The sequence below is a fragment of the Sparus aurata genome, chromosome 5 (assembly GCF_900880675.1).
Source record: "Sparus aurata chromosome 5, fSpaAur1.1, whole genome shotgun sequence".
Classification (NCBI taxonomy): domain Eukaryota; kingdom Metazoa; phylum Chordata; class Actinopteri; order Spariformes; family Sparidae; genus Sparus; species Sparus aurata.
The window spans coordinates 33,815,671-33,834,103 of NC_044191.1; the positions used below are offsets into that span (position 1 = coordinate 33,815,671).

The 18,433-nt window shown below is 43.9% G+C and overlaps 1 protein-coding gene across 2 annotated transcripts in view; it reads left to right on the top strand.

The window, feature by feature from the left end:
• Positions 1–18,190, top strand: part of zmat4a (zinc finger, matrin-type 4a) — a 112,894-nt gene extending 94,704 nt beyond the window's left edge. For both annotated transcript variants that reach the window (XM_030418446.1, XM_030418447.1), the window contains one exon: positions 14,862–18,190. In XM_030418446.1, coding sequence (XP_030274306.1) covers positions 14,862–14,889 — 28 coding nt within the window. In that variant the 3' untranslated portion in view covers positions 14,890–18,190. The remainder of the gene's footprint in view (positions 1–14,861) is intronic.
• The last annotated feature ends 243 nt before the right edge of the window (positions 18,191–18,433 follow it).

Genomic DNA, 18,433 nt, shown 5'->3' on the forward strand with positions numbered 1-18,433 from the left:
CAGAGCTTGTGTTCCTCAGAAAGATGGAAACAACTTCTGACTGTCGGCCTGTTGATGATTCTCCACATTTTAAAACAGTGTTGGAGACGTGGACGCGGTGCTACCTGTCTGCTGTCTCTCATCACTGATTAACTTCTCTATCTGGGCTGGCAGCCATTTAATGAAAACACCAGAGTTCAATTTGAATTATTATTCAGGGCTGTCAAGTGATTAAAAACATTTTTTCATCGAATGATTACAAGCTTTGTAGTGAATTAATCAAAACTAATCGCAAACGGCAACATGTGCTGTAAGCTTTTAAAAGAATATTCCAATGCAAATGGCTTTTGGTGGATTGAAAGCTCAGTGCTACGGAGTTAGCAAACAGCTGAATCATTGCTAACCATATCCAGCTACCTCATGTCTCTCTCACATGTAAGGAAACATCTAATTATCATAATGAACATTAATGAGCAAACATGGCTATTGTTAGCATTAACGCTGTCAGGCTAGCATGTACACAGAAGTTTTAGCTGCACTCTCTTCTCATTCTTGCGCCACTAGCTTGCTAATATCTTCAGCAAATACACTCTTAACCTTGTGGAAAACTCTTTTCTTTACTTTTTTTTCCGAGCTGAATAGAACGATTGAAAGTGCTTATTAGAGGATCTTTGAGGACGTTAGATTTATCAATTGCCGTCGGGGTACAAACACAAAGGTACTTCTGGAATAACAAACCGACCCGAGCTTTAAGCCATCACATTAAAACCGAAAAACAAGACAAATCACTTGTTAATGTGAGCGATCCTGCAGTGTATTCAACTCTGCTGCCATCGATAGGTCAACCCGAGCTGACAGTGTAATTAGTGTGCCATCACCTCTTCCAAGGATAGCCATCCATCACGGGCCGCTACATGTCTGTGTGTGTGTTTACATCCTACATGCATGAACAACACATGCTAATGCTAACAGGCTGCAGAAACTGATTAGCCACATACCGTCTGCCAACACCGCTGCAGGATGTAACTGTAAACCTGACGATGACTGTTTAGTATTCCTATCTCGCGAGTCTGACATCTATTCTTTTGAGACTGCTGTTGTGGAAAAGGAAAAAAAAAAAAAGGCACAGGGACTGTAAATGCATTGTTTTCCTCACCGGTGAGTTGTTTTGCTGACCTCTGGCCACTTTAAAAACTTAGAAAAACTCGACTCATTTGTGGGAAAACACACAGTTTGCGTTCAGTCGAATGCATCGACCCGCCCCAGCAGGAAGCCTGAATAATCACTAATGTGAGGCACATCTCACCATCCAGATTGGAGATTTTTTTTTGTAGCTGTGGCATATTGTGACAGTGAGCGCTCAATTGGAAAGAAAGAAATATTCAGGAAATGGTCAGTCATACATAATTAATGTCTGCAGACTTTTGCTTCTGTCTAATAATAATAATAATCATCCACTCTGGCTGATGTGCACACTGAATCTCATCAACTCGTGCAAATCCATGGCTTCAAATCAAGGCTGAGATATCAAAACCACTTTATCCTGATCTCCCAGATTCTGAACTACCTGCAAACGAAAGTCTACAGCCTGAGGATGATGTCACAACTTACCTGTTTGATTTAGTCGAAACAAACTCCGGTAAATTTGCCCAGTTAGTGCGATTCCTTTGGTTAATTGGTCTCATTGCAGTTCGATTGTGGCGTGAAGGCAAACAGACCACATGATGCTGTGACAGTAGACAGTTATTTCAACATGATTGCAAAAGCGGGTTGTGAATTGTTTAGGAAGCCGTCGATATAATTGATCAGGATAAGCCACAACATTGTGGCTCAGGGGGCAGAGAGGTTTGTACAGCAATTAGAGGGTCAGCGGTTCGATCCCCCAGCACCTGTAGTTTACATGTTGACGTGTCCTTTGGCAAGATAATTAACCCGAGTCTGTTTCTGATGGATGGCTTTGGATGGATGGATGGATGGATGGAATACTGACTTGTGTTGTGAGGTGCTTCCAGAGGAAAACCTTGTGTCCTGACATTCATGTGGACCAAACAACTGCTCAGGAATAACCCAAGGATCTTGACAAACAGCTCGAGGCATCAACCCGGCCTCCAGATTCCCCAGAGCCACCAGTGAAGGCTTGGGGGGTGAACTGTATCTGTATCTGGCACCAGGGCATTGGTAGTGGATCCTTTGAGTTGTGTGGGCCGTGAGGTTGGGTCTCTGTGGATTTGACTTCCCAGAGATGTGCTTTATGTTGGCGCCTTGAGCTCTTCGTTGCGTTCCTTGGGTTACTCCTGTCTTGCTGGCGGGTCCAGCAAGTTTCCATGAGGGTGTTGGTAGAGTGTATTGAACTCCAGGATCCAATGTTTTCCATCAGCACATTGCTCAGCTTTCAGTGGGTTTAATGTTTGGAATATATATGAAGTTGTGGTCCATTTGGGATCTTTTTATTTGGGCCAAAGCGATGACATTCAGTTTGAAGCTTCCTCAGTTCAATACATCATGAGACGTAATGTAAAAATAACCTACTACTCATATGTGGGACACTTATTCTACCTGGAGTTTAATCCTGAAAGGTTATTTGATCCGAGCTTGAAATCAAAAGTATGAAAAAAAACATTTTTTGTCCAACATTCATAAACATGTTTCTGATTTTTTATTCTCAGACGTCTGTACAAAAGTCCTTGGAAATCCAACCAACAGCTGTTGAGGTATTTGAGTCGGACTGACCAGTATTGGCTTGCTGAAAGTTACAGAGCCATCCTCAGGAGTTGGGATTCAGTTCAAGGTGTCATTTTAACCCAATACGATGGTGTGACGGGGGAGATGACATGATTATGTGTAAAGGTGCTGTGCTGTGACTCACACTGTGTCCTCTCTGCACCAACAGAACGCTCTGTAATAATATGTATTGTGTTCAGCCGGCTTAAATCCAGCCGGTTGTGCTCGTCTGACAGCAGCAGCAGGATTTATTCTGTTTGTCCTGGTCGCTCGCTGCACACGCTTCAGCCCAGAGAGACATGAAACAGAATGTGATAGCGTAATGCGGGAGCCTGGATGCCTTCCTACCTGTGTCTCCCCGGTCGTGCCTTGTGTTGAGTGCCTCTGCTCTCATCTGTCCACTTTAACACCCAGAAGCTGCACATCACACATGCCCCTTTTAGAAACAGGCCTGGCAGCACAGAGGCAGGCGTATTGATTCTCCAGCTCAGTTTGGCTGTATGACATTTCCTTTCCAATCGTTCCTCTGCATTTTTTTGCTCATTCCCCCAATTCTCTGGCAGTTTATCTTCTCAACACAATCCTGATTGTTTTTTTGCTGGATGGGGGATTCTTTGGCTTTGGTCCATATTTTAGATGCAATTGATGCAAAAGGCAAATAAGGTGATTTACAGAAAACACAACTGCTTAAAAATGGAACAGTTTCGTTTTTATTGTTATGTGTTTAGACAGAAGCTGTCTTCTCTCCATCACTCTGTAGCTTGAGGTAAATTCTCATCTGGTTGATGCTGAATTCATTGAAATTTTAAACTCTCACTGTCATTAATAAATAAACATCCTGCTCTCACAATCTCATATTTTTCTCAGTTTTCAGTAGTTTGAATGTCGACCAGTGCAACTTCATAACTCTACGTCTTATTCTTCAGTATTTCCCCACCGACTGCCTATAATTGACAGCATCAACCCAGCAATGCAGAATTCCTCTGGGCGTCATCGATAGGTCTATCCACCGTCTTCCCTTTCTTGTTCTCTCAGGCGTTGAAGTCGCCGTTAGAAGCGAGGCTCGGGGAGCGATCAGCCCCTTGAGGCTCCGCCTGCCACAAATCACCACCAGCATCGCTTCTTCCCTCCCGTTCAGCCCATTTCAAAACAAGTAAAACATGCGCATACAAATGATCACATCTTCAAAAGCATGGAAGAACGCTCTCTAATAAGCCTCGACAGCTCCTCTCATTGCAATTCAGACAACATATTTACGTTGTTGAAAAGGAGGCGAGGATTCAGCCGGTTGCTCGGTACAGATGTTGTGGAGCTGCAGCCTCTGCTGGGTAATTGACTGCTGCTTATTTAGATGCATAAACAAAATGGCCATTGGGGCATCCTTGAAAAAACAACAATATACTGTGTCCCATTTTAAAGCAACACGATGTAGAAATTAGCATTTAGCACCACTGTCGTAAATACAAATCGCCACTCTGTGACAGTTTGTCAGACGTAATGTTAGGTGACAACTACAAAGAAAACTCATTACGTCAGAACAACGTTTTGTAGGAAACTTGCATCTTGAAGTAAACATGTTCCGGCTTTGACACTGGATGTAAATCTTGAGGTGTGGAATTGTTCAATTTAGACGAAACTATCCACTTGCTCCAGGAGTGGACCGCCCAAGTTTCATCGTTCAACGCTGTATGTGGGCCACATGAACGTGTCTGTTCTGGGTAGGGGTGTGCCAAAATATCGATACTACGATATATCGCGATATTTCGTCTTGAGGTACGTTATCGATACACTGGTGCCAAATATCGCTATTTAAAAATGTAAAAAAAAAGTATATATATATATTTTTTTTTTTTGGCCCACCACCACCCACCCCTCTTCGGAGGACAGCTTTATCTTTATTCAAACATAGGTATACAACCAAATAAAATAAAAAAAAATGGTTTAAGTAGCTCTGAAACCCACACATAGATATTTAATGATAGTTGAAGTCAGTGTGTGTGTTAAGAAGAGACACTGTGCAATATACTCTTTGTTTAAATGTTTTGTAATTCCTGTGAAATGGATTCAGTGCAGTCAATAAATTCTGAATTTCTTCAGTGACACAGATATCGTGATGTATCGTGGATGAAATTCCTCGCAATATATCGATTATCGCAGAATCGCTGTATCGTGATATTATCGTTATCGTGGGCAAAATATCGTGATAGCATCGTATCGCGAGGTACCTGGTGATACCCAGCCCTAGTTCTGGGCCACAACAATGTTTGCTCTCTGGGTCTGTTCTAGGGCTGCCCAATAAATCGAATCATCATCATCATCATCATCATCATCATCATCATCATCATCATCATCATCATCATCATCATCATCATCATCATCATATGAACATGTGCGATAAACACATCGCAAAAGACTGCCTGACATGCGATGAATAAGAACAATCATTTTGTTTACGTGCGCCATGCATGCACCGTGAGCATGCCAACATTTAAAGACGGAGCCATGGATACAAAGGGCCAATCAGATGAAGCCCCAGCTAGCCGTTAGCTACCCTGACAGAATTAATCGGCATCAGTTTGGTGGTGGTTGCCAGGTACTGTGTAAAACATGCTGAGCAGTTGTTGCAACTTCTAGAGGAAACACAACAAACCTCCATCACCACCTGCAATACAACCATAAAGACCTACACCAACAATTCAAAACTAACGTTATAGTTAATGACGTCATCATTAACTATATAGTTAATAGCATGCAAACTTCAATATTTGTTTATTTATCGCAAGTTATATCGTCATCGCAATATTGAACAGTGTTATCGCACATCGCAGATTTTCCTCATATCGTGCAGGCCTAGTCTGTTCGTACCTGTGGTAATGCAGGACTGGACTTCTAAATATTGAGCATGTACAGTGCATTGTGTGCTGAAGCAGAAAACAGCCAGAGCTCCAGGCAGGGGAAATTTTCAGTGCCCATATTTTCGCAGCGCTCATCTCCCGGTGTAATGGCTCTCTGATTTACAACAATGCACAGCGGGAGCTCCGCGAATGGCCAGGCCATTTCTACACCTTGCACCCATTAGCTGCTCAGCGGAGGGTTTTTTTTTTTTTTTTTTACAAACCGCTTTATGTGTGCGAGGTAGGTGGGTATTGATGAGAAGCGCAGCTCCCAGGGACGACAATGATCTCGGGGTGGGTGGGAAAAAGGGACAAAAGGAAACCACACCAGAGAGATTGCAATGCTTTTTATTATTCAGCCTCATTTCCCCAACCATCAAGCCGCTGATTAATTCCCCGGTGCACGGGGAGATAACTCAGAGACCCAGTTGGCTACAGAGGAGGCAATTGTCAACCTCCAAGTGGGGCAAGTGCCAGTCGGTTCACCTGCCTTTCTTCTCTTTCTCCATTTCCCTTCTGCAAATATTCTCTTGGGGGCCCGCTGATACTGATGCTAGATGAGATGCCAACCATTATTCATTTAATTCCCTGTACTTCACTGGAAGTATACGCTTTGTTCTGTGTTTTATAATACTGAAAATCATCTCTTACTCCTGAACGCCAGTCCATACGTCCATGTACATAGTATTTAGTTACAGGGTTTTAAATAGTGTCTGCCGTAGTAACAGAGACCACCTCAGAACATGAAACGTCCCGTCGGTACAACCTCCATCTGTCCAAGCGTCCCGCTTTAAATCAGAGGTATGATCGATGCTGTTAGCTCCTCATTTATAGCGGAGATGGTGCCTTGGTCATTAGTCAGACTGAAATATCTCAACAATTACTGGAGGGATTTCCCTAAAATATTTAACATTTATTCATGATTCCCAGAGGATGATCCAGTGCAATTAATCAATGTCTACTTGATAAATTTTGGTTCCAGCAGTCGTGGTTCCCAGAAGATGAGTCTTAATGATATTGCTAATCCCCTGACTTCACTTCTAACACACTGTGTGTGGGATTGTCCTTACAGAGTCATTAAGGACACATTTGAGCTGCGAGTTTGTGGCCTTAACGGCTCTGAAAGGGCACTCCCGCCATGTGTGGGAGTGTCCTTACAGAGTCATTAGGACACGTTTGAGCTCCAAGTTTGTGGCCTTAACGGCTCTGAAAGGACACTCCCGCCATGTGTGGGAGTGTCCTTACAGAGTCATTAGGACATGTTTGAGCTCCAAGTTTGTGGCCTTAATGACTCTGTAAGGACACTCCCGCCATGTGTGGGAGTGTCCTTACAGAGTGGTTAAGGACACGTTTGAGCTCCAAGTTTGTGGCCTTAACGGCTCTGAAAGGGCACTCCCGCCATGTGTGGGAGTGTCCTTACAGAGTCATTAGGACAGGTTTGAGCTCCAAGTTTGTGGCCTTAATGACTCTGTAAGGACACTCCCACACATCGTTTTAAAGCCTGCAGCTCCCCCCCAGTTAGTTAGAACTGAGGAATCCTCTTGGATGAGACTGAAACAAGTCCAGCTGCCTACGATCCAGCACTTTCAGCACAGTCATCAACTATGATATTAATTACAGAATGTTTTGATCATCAGTTTGAGTCATTTATCAAGAGGACAAAATTGTTTCCATTTTTTTTTTTATCAAAATGTATTTCTGGTTTCTTTCCTCTCTGAGAGTAAAAACCAAACATCTTGGGTTGTCACCAAAACAAGACATTTAAGGTGGTTGTCCTGGGCTTTATGAAACATGGATTGACATTTTTATATTATTGTTTCATATCAGCAACTGATCAATTAATACCAAAAATAATCAGAGGATGCAGAGGAGTCAAATGTTGGATGCAGGAGTAGTACATGTGCATGTGTGCTTTGCTTTTTCCCCTCAAGGCTTTATTTTTTTATTCAGCTGCAAGCAGTGCAAGTCACTTTGTCACTGTGTGTGTTTGTGTGTGCAGTGCAAAACATGTTTAACTGTCCTTGAATTTTTCCTCGAATGTACAAAAAAAAACACACCAAACTACTCAGGAAGCTTTATTTTCTGCACGGTGGATTATCAGATGTAAATCTCTGGGGCGCCTCGGTACTGTACAGCAAAAGTGTTTCGGACAGGTGACTCCCTCCGACACAGACGACACAGACAATCATAAAGCCGCAACGCAGCTGAAGCGAGCGAGGCTGTTTATCACGAAGAGGGGAATTAACTTCAAAGGGATTTGAAAATGTCCATGTGGAATGTAGGCGCCGGGATGAATTATGCATGAAAAATGCCTCACCAGAGTAATGTGCTGACACAATTTGTCACACGCCACAGGAATACACAAGTTGCAGAGTAGCCATGTTTCGAGGAGTTGTGTAGCGTGGTGTCGGTTCTCTTGGACTTTGGAGGTCGTGCAGCTGTGTAACCTGCACCCGCTGCACGGTGAATTACTCATGAGAGCCCTCTTCGCCTTAAGAGGAAAGCTGGGAGTCTTGATACAGAGTAGCTTTGAAAATTTCTACTCCTCACTTTAAATCTGTGAGTGTGTGGAGCAGCAGAATTTGAAGGCTGGGCTTAAGGCCATGTATCATCCCCGAGCGTCTTTAAAAGCCTGTCCTGCTGTCAGGTTCGGGGAGGATGCACATTTGAGGCCTGACATTTTGATAGAGAGCGAGGCGAACTGCGGCAAACGATTTCAGGAACTCGACGCAAGAATCTGAGTTCAACAACTGAATCTGCCCCCTTGTCGCCGTCACCGAGAAGGCCGTGAGATGTTTTTGTCGGTGCGCTCACTTGACTGATTAATCTATTCAAAGTGCTCATTAGTAACGCGTGAAACGCCGAGGAGTTTAATAAACAACCAGCACTTTGTCTGTCATTCAGAGGTGGAGAAGAGTCACAGCAATCAATATGCAAAAGTGTTGTACAGTACGTCTGCACGGTCAAGGCCTCCAAGGCTAGGGACGCACCGAGCCGACTTTTTCAGTCCCGATCCTGATGCCTGGGCTTTGTGTATCTGTCGATACCAAATACCATTGTTGAATTAATAATAAACTGTATACCGGTCTCGGTAAAATACTTGCGTGATGGAAGAGAGTACCTTGGCTCCAAGTATTCCAGTAGACGACGGAAGCCCTCCTCTTCAACAACGACATTGGTTGAGCATCTAAAACAATGAATTCTAAAACTCAAACTTTCCGTCTGAAACTTTTCGCGTCATTGAAGTGCATCTGCCAAAGTTAGTTGCTGGGCTGTGCTGTCTCCCGCTCCTTTTTTGTTTTCCCTTTTTGGTTTTGTTGAGCTGCAGGAATTCGGCGTGCTCCTCAGCACGGTGCTTTTGGTTGTGCTTGATTAAATTGGCAGTATTGTACTCTGCAGTACTACCACCACCCCTCGAAACATTACTTTACAGACATTGCAAACAGCCGTCGAACTAGTTGGCGTGGCGAGCGTGAAATATCTCCACACAGCCGACTCGTTGACTCGCTCCATGTTGCTTAACAGTTAACTCAACTCTATCAGCATGCGACACACATGCTGCTGATGAATGACGTAGGATGTGCTGCGACGGAGGAGAAAAAACAAACTATTTCGTAAATATCGGGGCTGATATCCGATCTTAATATCGGATCGGTCCATCCCTATCCAAGACCGATGCAGATGTTCTTTATGTGCAGAAAATAACCTGGCCAGAAGTCAAACCGTTTACACTCCACGCTCGTCACTCAGCTTTTCCGACAGGTTGCAGTAAAGTTCATTAAACCCCGTCAGTCCCACCACAGTGCCGCTGTCTTCCCCCCTCGATACCCGGCCCGACCGGCACGAAAGAGAAATAATCAGAAACTGAAAATATACTTTGACAACCTCTCAAGTCCTCAATGAAATAAAATGGGACAACTGAAGGTTTGTAGAGGAGCTCAGGTTTTCTGCAGTGAGTCAAGGACAGAATCAGAACCAGTCTGACCCAGGTGTCAGGCCCCAGCTCTCTTAAGCCTTCACAAAAAGGGGCGTCGTCACACCCTGATTGGCTGACAAGCTGCTTTCACTCATTAAATCAGGAGCCGGTCTGCAGCAGCTGATCTGAATCCACTGCGATTACTGGAACAAAACTATTTGGTTTATTCGAGTTTTATATTCAAGTTTATTTTCTGTGCTTGAACCTGATTTCTACACTTCACAACACACGTCCTAAATCTTGAATACAACTCTTGGCTTTGGGGAAATTGTCCCCAAATTGTCAAATGTTCCTGGTTGTCGTGAAAGAAAAAGTCCATCTGTATTTACAGCCAACGGGAGGCTCGTGAATTAGTGTTGTGGTGAGTGTGTCGGATATTTTGAGAGTCGAACAGGGAAGAAGGGAGCGACCGCCGAGGGCGTCGAGCTGCTGACCTGCTGTTTACCAGGCAGCCTCTTTCATTTCAGGCCGCGTTAACCGACAACGAGAAGCAGGCGAGTGTAAGAACGGCTCTCAGAGGCGGCTTGTAATCCAGCTGTCGGCGGTTTGGTTTGCTCACCGGTGTGATGAGCTGCTAAATTGGACAAATTTGAACTCCTGGGACCTCCCGTGTCGAAGCACACTCGTGTTTTAACTCCAGCTCGACGTTTCAAATGAAATGCGGTTTCATGTAAGAAGAACTGGTGTAACGTAATGATGCCTGGAAGTCATTTTTGCCGTTGTTTCATCTGGGGAATTATGAAAAGAAGAGATTCCACCTAATCCTGAATGCACTATAATTAACACTGCAACGTATAGGATGTGATTGAGTGTGTATTCACACATATAATGACGCCGGAAGAGTGTAGAAATGAAGCAATCTGCTGCTGCTGTTCTCAGAAAATGCATTTTTTCCCGCTTTAAGGCATTTTTATTGAGGTCTTAAAGGTTGTTTTTGTGTTTTCTGCTCGAGATGCTTTTCTCCAATACCTCTCCTCCTTAACATCACAATAAATGTAATATTTCCACATCTGACAGTGACCAGGCAACATTCATTTGCAGTCAAATTTCTATTAACATGGTGAATTTAAGTCCAATATTCATCCTCCTTTAAGCTCTGCTTCACAGGAAACAGTGAAACTGTCTCTCGTGGCGCTGCTCGTTTAAACCTCCATGTTTTAGGGTTTAAATGGGACTTTTTCCAATGTTCATGAGAACAATAAACTTTTCCTTTCTTTAAACTTCCAGAAAACGAGTCAACAAACGGCCAGAAACAAGAGTTTTAACTGCAGGATACGTCAGTCTGCAAATATCCTTCACCTCCTCGTTAAACGTAGTTCTGACTGCTTCACTCCGGCTGTCATCTCTATATGTGCTCCTCCGATATGTCTCAATCAATCTTAAACCTCGTTTTCTCCCATTCCCCTACATTGATCTCTGATTGGCTCTCCAGACAACAGATGAGCAACCAGCAAGAGTGAAAGCAAACAGCAAAAAGCAGCGCAGAGCCGAGAGGAACTGCACAGTTGGGTCGGCGCTCGCTCGGTGGTTCCATCACAGCCGGCGACTCCTCTCACGTTACACACGATCATGTGACCCATCGTTAAGCTAACACTGATCAGTGCAGCTTTAAGCTTCCACGCACGGCGCCTCAACGAGCCGATGAATGAATCCAAACCGTAAAGCTCAACTTATGGTCGTGTCAGATTTCCACGCGACCTTTAACGCTTGTCTACACATGCATGAATTATTCACAGCTCCATGCGTACAGTCAGAGGATGTTCAAAGCCTCAACACCAGGAAAATACCACGAGCTCTGGCGAGGGGGGGGGGCGGGGCGTCCGTGTGCCTTCCTGTCAGCTGTGATGGAGGCTGATGGAGGCGGCGTGTTACCTGACAGCTGCACTGTTGCTCCTCGATGCATCACCGTCTTATCGCCGAACTGAGATTACAGCTCACAGACGGCATCTGCTTTTTGTTTCCTTTGACAGTCAGGGGAGAGATTTTCATTCAGCAGAGGTGGGATCCCCCCAAAAAAAAAGAAAAAGAAAAAGAAATATGGCTTCCTCTGTGACAGAACTGCTGCCACAGCCTCAGCTTTCAGACAGACAGTCACACAGAAGTCAGCCAAGAGAGAAGATTATAGAGTTTCAGTTCTGTTGTGTCAAAGCAAGTTACCTTTAAAATATCATGTTGGTGGTTCAGTGTGAACATCGTCTCTGTCAAGTTGCATGTTTTCAACACGTGTTTTTAACTATTTCTACATTTTTCTGGGCTACATCTGCTTTTAGAGCAGCAACGTGCCCAGAATAAAGTCAATAAAATCGTGCTGAAACACATTTTATTACCCGTTTTCATGCGCCTGTGCTCGATGACACTGCAGCCATACGTGTGACAGAACCGTATGCTTTGGTTATTAAAGGACAAGTTCCCCCCAAAAATGAGGATTCAGTCTTTATCTCCTCACCCGTCATGCTGATGCAAAGTCAGGTGACGTTTCATAGTCCACAGAAACTTTCCAAAGTTTTCCCAAACAGCTGAAGTCGATTGGGAGTTTATTTGGGTTGTTTTTAACTTTTTAAAACAAACGGAAAAATCTTAGAAATGGCTCCTTGCAGCTCGTCCTGGCCAGTCGAAGTATCTGAAGCGTAATTTACACTCCAGACACGTAGCCGAGCCCGTGAGCCTGCAGCTTTGTAGCTACACCAAAGATTTTTTTGGCATTAAAAAAAAAAGGTGAAGGTAACGTCTTTTAGATAACTCGGTGATCTCAGGTGACGTTTCATGGTCCACAAAACCTTTCCAGGGTCGATGAGGAGTCTTTCGGGGCTGTTTTTACTTTTTTAAAACAAACTATAAAGCTCGTCCCGGCGAATCTAAGTATCTGTTTACACTCTCGACACGTAGCCGAGCTTCTGCGCCCACCTCAGATAAACACTTTTAGCAAAGCAGCCACACTAAAGATTTTTTGGCATTAAGAAAAAGGTTCAGATAACGTCTTTTTAGAGAACTTTTTGATCTCCAGAACACCAGACGAGTCCTGCGGTGATATTTTATGCATCTGCTTGAATTGTTGAGGAGAACGCTGCAACATTATTCTCCTGTGGAGTCCCAGAAAATGTTTTCGTGGACTGCGAAACTTTACTTGACGTTGCATCGGCATGATGTGTGTGTGTGTGTGTGTGATCCTTTGATAGTGACAGCTGCTCTGCGTCCGTCCTGAAGGTTCAGGGTTAGAAAACGTCGCCGCCACAGACTCAGCTCAGTAACTCATCCTGTGTGTTCATGTTGATGTCTGCCTGCGTCGTTCTGCCACATTAAGCTCTCCGGTAAAATGAGCGTGACAGTTTGTTGTGTCGACGGCGTTTTGTCTCACGCAGCGGGACGTCTCTGCACACACTGATTACTCTGCTCAGCTCACCTGAAGACGACGTTCCCATTTTCAGAGAAAGGAAGGAAACTGCATTGATTATATGCAGTAAAGATAAAAACAACACCGACAACGCCGACTGTCAATCTGTCACATTTCCGCCCCCGGTTCCACCGCCGCCGCGTATCCCCACCGGGGCACGCTGCAGGTTTTCCTCTCCATTTATTTCCATCTGTGCTATTAAAACCACAGGCAGCCGCTGATGCTGTTCATGCCGTCGACGAGGCAAACAGCCGAGGGCTCGTCTTGACATGTGAGTCCTTGTCCTCTGTGGGTCGACTGATTGAGTTCTGATCGCTGAGGAGAGACAGACAGCGGCTGCACGGCGCTTCGTGAAATGTTTCCACGCAGCTATTCGGTCACGCAACCTCTTGACCAGCTGTTAGAAGAGAAGAAGAGGAACTAAACCCATCAGAACGTCCCTGCTGTACTCGATTACACCGTGATTTTGCTGATATGTAAAACTGCAGTTCCTGTTTTGATCATCAATCCGTCCAAACAGCTCCGGGTCCGAATAACTCTGCCAAAACTAATCACCTCTAACAGTTCCTTTAGTTTTTTTTTTAACTGGATTATAATTGATTCTTTAAACTGGCAGGAGTGGAGGTGATTTAATTCCCTGATAAATCGAACAATACAGTTTGCTGATTTATGCGGCAGCTCGCCTGCAGCGGTCCGTTCACAGCTCTGTTTTCTTCTCTAACGCTCAAAAAGCCCCAAATGGGTCGATGATGAGTGTTTCTCCCGGGGCGACACCGGAGGGACTCACCCTGCTCGCACGCAGTTAATGTCGATGACGCAGCGTGGGCTGAAAGTGTAAAAAACATATCGGGTCTCGCTTTGAAATGAAGACATGTAGGTAGAAGTTTCACAGATTGACGATGCACAGCTCAGCCTCTCTGACCCGGAAGACTGATCCGGTTTTCTGTTTCTGTTTGATAAATACCAAGAGAAAATGACATATGTCGTCTGAAATAAATGACAAAGTCTGTCCTCCAGATGAACACAAGCTTTTTCTGATCTGAAAGACACCACAGTTGTTTCTGATCTCACACCAATATATACTTTTATTTCCTCGCTGTTGTTGTAAAGTAACTATTGATTTGGTTTCTATAAACTTCACCTTCACTTTGCTGTTTTGTTTTCATCGCCCGTCAGCTTCATTCTACCAGGAGATTTCCATTTCTGTCTGCTTTCACGTCTCCATTAAAGACTGAATGAATGAATAAACTCATTTTGTCCCGTGTTGTTTGTGTTTGCTTCTCTGTGGAGAAAACAGAAAGTTATTTGTTTGTTGCTTGTGAACATTAGAGGTTAAAAACACCTACAGTGACGTTTTGTGGCTCCATTCCTCCACCCTGACGTCTCCGACTCCGTGGCTTTATAACAACTTCACACCGCTTCCTGTTTTCTCTACGTACGGACGAGAACCGTAAGAATAACGACCCGGGGCGTTCTTTGTCACTTTAATGTCCACATACGTCTTTTGGGGAGCATTTTCTGAAAAACCTCCGACGTTGCCGTTTCTCTCACGACGACAGGTCTCTGAAAATAAGTCATGGTCGAACGTTTGTGATGCGTTTGACCGTGAAACAACAGACGAGCACCTTTTTTCAAAGTCTGACTGAATACACAGACGTGTTTATATGTGGCGGACCCTGCCACAGCTACACACAGTGTTCTGGGGACCTGATTTTCCTCTGAGAACAGCTCGTTTATAAAAAAAGTTTGCATTATGACCTCGTTCTCTCTCGTGTTGTATTGTGAGTAATAATAAAAGTCTGAGAACTCTGATGAGACGTTCAGTGAGTCCCTGATTAACCCGACCCTCTTCTTCCTTTCTTTCTTTCTTTCTCTCTCTCTGTTGTCTTTCATCCAACAGCCTGAAGAATCAGATATGCGTCCAGTGAGCGTGGGTTCGAAGATTTAAAAACCAACTATTGGATTGATGTCAGACAAGCTGTGGTCAGCTTGCCCTGCTTTTTTCTGCCTCTGCCCTGCTTCTGCCCTCCTCCACATCACTTCAATCTCCCTCCCTCTTCTTTCTCTATCTCGGCCGCCCTGACGAGGAGGAAAACAACGTGTTTTTTTTTTGTAACACTGCACTGCATCGACTGTCTCACCTGTCAGTGTACGGTACAGTTTAAACCCTTTTTTTCCTGCATCGCTGGCCGCTCTAAAAACATCGACCTTTGACATCCCACTGCAGCTCTGTACTGTGTTTTTTTTTTTTAATCCACTGACAGTCTGAGATCATTAACCGTGCTGTATCCACACACACTGCAACTCAACTATACTGCTTTTATTGCATATATGCTTGCAGCGGAGCTAAACCCCCTTTTGCAGCTTTAAAAAAAAAAAAGGGGGGTTGATGGCAATAATGACACTGGTTGGACTCCTGCTTCACGCCGTGATGGTTCCATCTCGTCTGCTGTACTGAACAGTGAAGGACTTCTGTCCGTGGCTCTGAAAGTGCTTTCAAAAAAAGGAGACCAACAGAGTTAATGTGATGCAGTTATGAGTTTTTTAAAGCTTTTCAAAAAAGGCTCAGTCAGATTACAATTTAGGTCCAATCTTGTTCTGAGGTTATAGCCGACACTCAGAGTGATTACTGAGATCTGGGAATGACACGACATCGATATTAAAGAGGGACGAGAGACGAGCAGTCAGGTGATCAGGCGGGTTTTAAAACAAAACTTTAAATTAGTGAAGCGAGCAGAATATTATTACTCCAACTCCATCGATGGACGTGAAGATGAAGGGACAGATGTTCGGCTTCAGGCTCTCGAAACATCTAAACCTGAACAAACTCTTGTGCAGAGACACGTCTTCATCGTCCCACATCTCAACGACATGAAGTGCAGAAGTGTGCAAGCTGATTGGCTGATTGACTTACACCTCAACCCAGTTCAGTCACACCCACATGTGAATTATTTATGAGGATCTGTATCAAATTAAAGTCACTCATAGATACCAATCAAGATTTTAAGAAAAATGTCAAAATCTCACCGTCTAAAAGCGTGGGAGAAAAAAAAAATCCTGGATTCTTCCATGAGTCCGGTTCTGTACCAAAAGTTAACCGGGTCTGTTCTGGACTGAGACCCGTCCTCCATCCAAGTTTTGTTAGAATCTGTTCAGTAGAATTTGTGTAATCCTGCTGACAAACCAACACCTGGTCAACCGTGTTCCTGTTCACCTACACGTGTCCTCGAGGGACGTTTGTGATCATCCAGCCTGAAGTGAATTATCTGTCTGCTCGCACTCGGGGGTGGAACAGGACAAATATTAGAAAACCAGTTACAGAACCGCCTCAGAATTGGACTTCAGATCAGTGCACAGGAGTGAGACAGCAGTATCTACCTGCGCAGCGTTTTACTCACCCTCTCGGTGTCACCTTCACTTTGACCTCCCGGTGAAGTGGTTTTAGGTGATCTGGCTAAACTGCTGGCTTGTTTACAACCGATGACCCGACTGCTCAGGTTTCTTGGACCCAATTTGTTCTGCTAATTGCACCGTGTTTCTAGATCTCAGCAGTTACTTCTGTGAGGACATTTGGCGTTTTTTTTGTTTTTTTGTTCGACAGCACTGAGTCAAAACCCGGCTGTGTTCTGATTTGCTTTTCCATCACCAGTTTCTACTGCGGCCAAACCGGTAACAAGAACCCGTCTCAAACAATCGGTTCTGAACTTAGAAAGTCCGCGTGTTCAGCTTTCGGTACTTTTTGTAGCTTCTAACTGAATCTTTAGTTTCTTTGTTCTTTAAAATATCTCGACTGTTTCGCTTCAGCTGTTTCAGGAGACATGTTGGTGAAAACACAACATTTCCTGTGACGCTGCTTCATAATAAAAGCTTCTAAATGACTAAATAAAGGCTTTTATTGTGAAGAAGTTATAGGAAATGAAACATATTTGTAGCTGAATTAGCGCTGATTATTTCGATTAGCACTGCAGGTGTGTCATTAGATTAAAGACGCACCTTCGAGCAGGTAGTGCAGCTGTGGTGGAAATGCTAAATCCCTGTCAAACCGAGCAGAACCGAGCAGAACCGGGCCGGCAGCTGTGATGGGAACAAAAACAAAAAACGCCAAAATACCAGAAATGATGTCCAATACTACAAAAACTGGGACAGAAAATAAAATATTTAGATTTCTTCCAGTTTGAACAGGTAATAGAGGACCTGATGTCTTTCACAAACTCAGAGTGATGCGACAGATTCAGTCGCAGGACGCGTTCGGTGTCACAGGCTCGGAAACGTTTTCTCTGGGTACGATGCTTTCATTTCAGCATGGTCTTCATCTCAGGGAGGTGTAAGTGGCTGCTTCAGTGAGTCAAACATTCACTTGTACTGAATCCATTCCACTATAGAGCCTTGTGGTTGGTTTAGATGAGGTCCGACGAACAGAACCAGAACTGTAACAGAGTATTGATATTGTGGAGTGTTTAAAAAAAAGGGTAATTCAGCTTTATATATACGTATATTTAAATATATCTTATTCAAAAAGCTAATGTAGCATTCTTCTTTCTTTCTTTCTTTCTTTCGTTCTCTTTTAAAGACAGTGTTGTACAAATGAAATTTTAAGAGGAAAACTGATAAATGAGTAATATATATATTTATCACTGTTGTGGATCAGATTGATTTGTTACCTGTTTACAGTTTCTGTGCTGTGTCCGATCAGAAATGTAGCTTTGACTCACATTGTTAAGGCGTTTCCTTTATTTCTAATTTATTTATGTTTTGCATCGACCTCTTAAAAGTTTACTGAAAGCCGAAATCACACGCGAACGCCACCGAGAGCCGGAGATTTGTACTGTGGAGGACGAGGAGAAGAACATCAATCATCAGCGGACTGAAACAGAAAAGAACCCGTCTGCTGGCTGATGTCAGAACCGCCAGCCGACGCGAGAGGCTCCACCACCAACGACGATTTATAGAAATGTGTTTTTTTAAATATTGCAAATAAGAAGTGCACGTATGATTCGTTATTGCAAGTCGACAAAAACAAAAAAAAAAAAAAAAATCCACTGAACTGCTTTGCTCAGCCCGAGTGATGACATCATCGTCCAGACGTTTCCTTCCGGATCGGGTCGTTCCTCCTGAATCACAGGTCCGCCTCTCATACATACATTCACCCTCTCGTCCCCCTGTGCTCTGGGTTATGTGCTCTATTGTGTCTGAGATAAAAAGAATAAAAAGACACTTGCAACTACACGAGCTGCGTTCTGTATCCCGTTGTTTTTCTTTAAATCTCGTTGTTTACATTAATTACAGCCACGTCTTACGTTGCAATGACGGTAATTAGCGCAGCACGGCAACTTTATCATGGGAGAAGCAGAAGGAAGTTTAGAGTCGCACATACATCACATTATTATCTGTTTTAATGACATATTTTAAACACAATCAGATAATTAAAAAGGTCTGTCCTGTATAACCTGCCACAGGAAAAGTTTCTTCCTA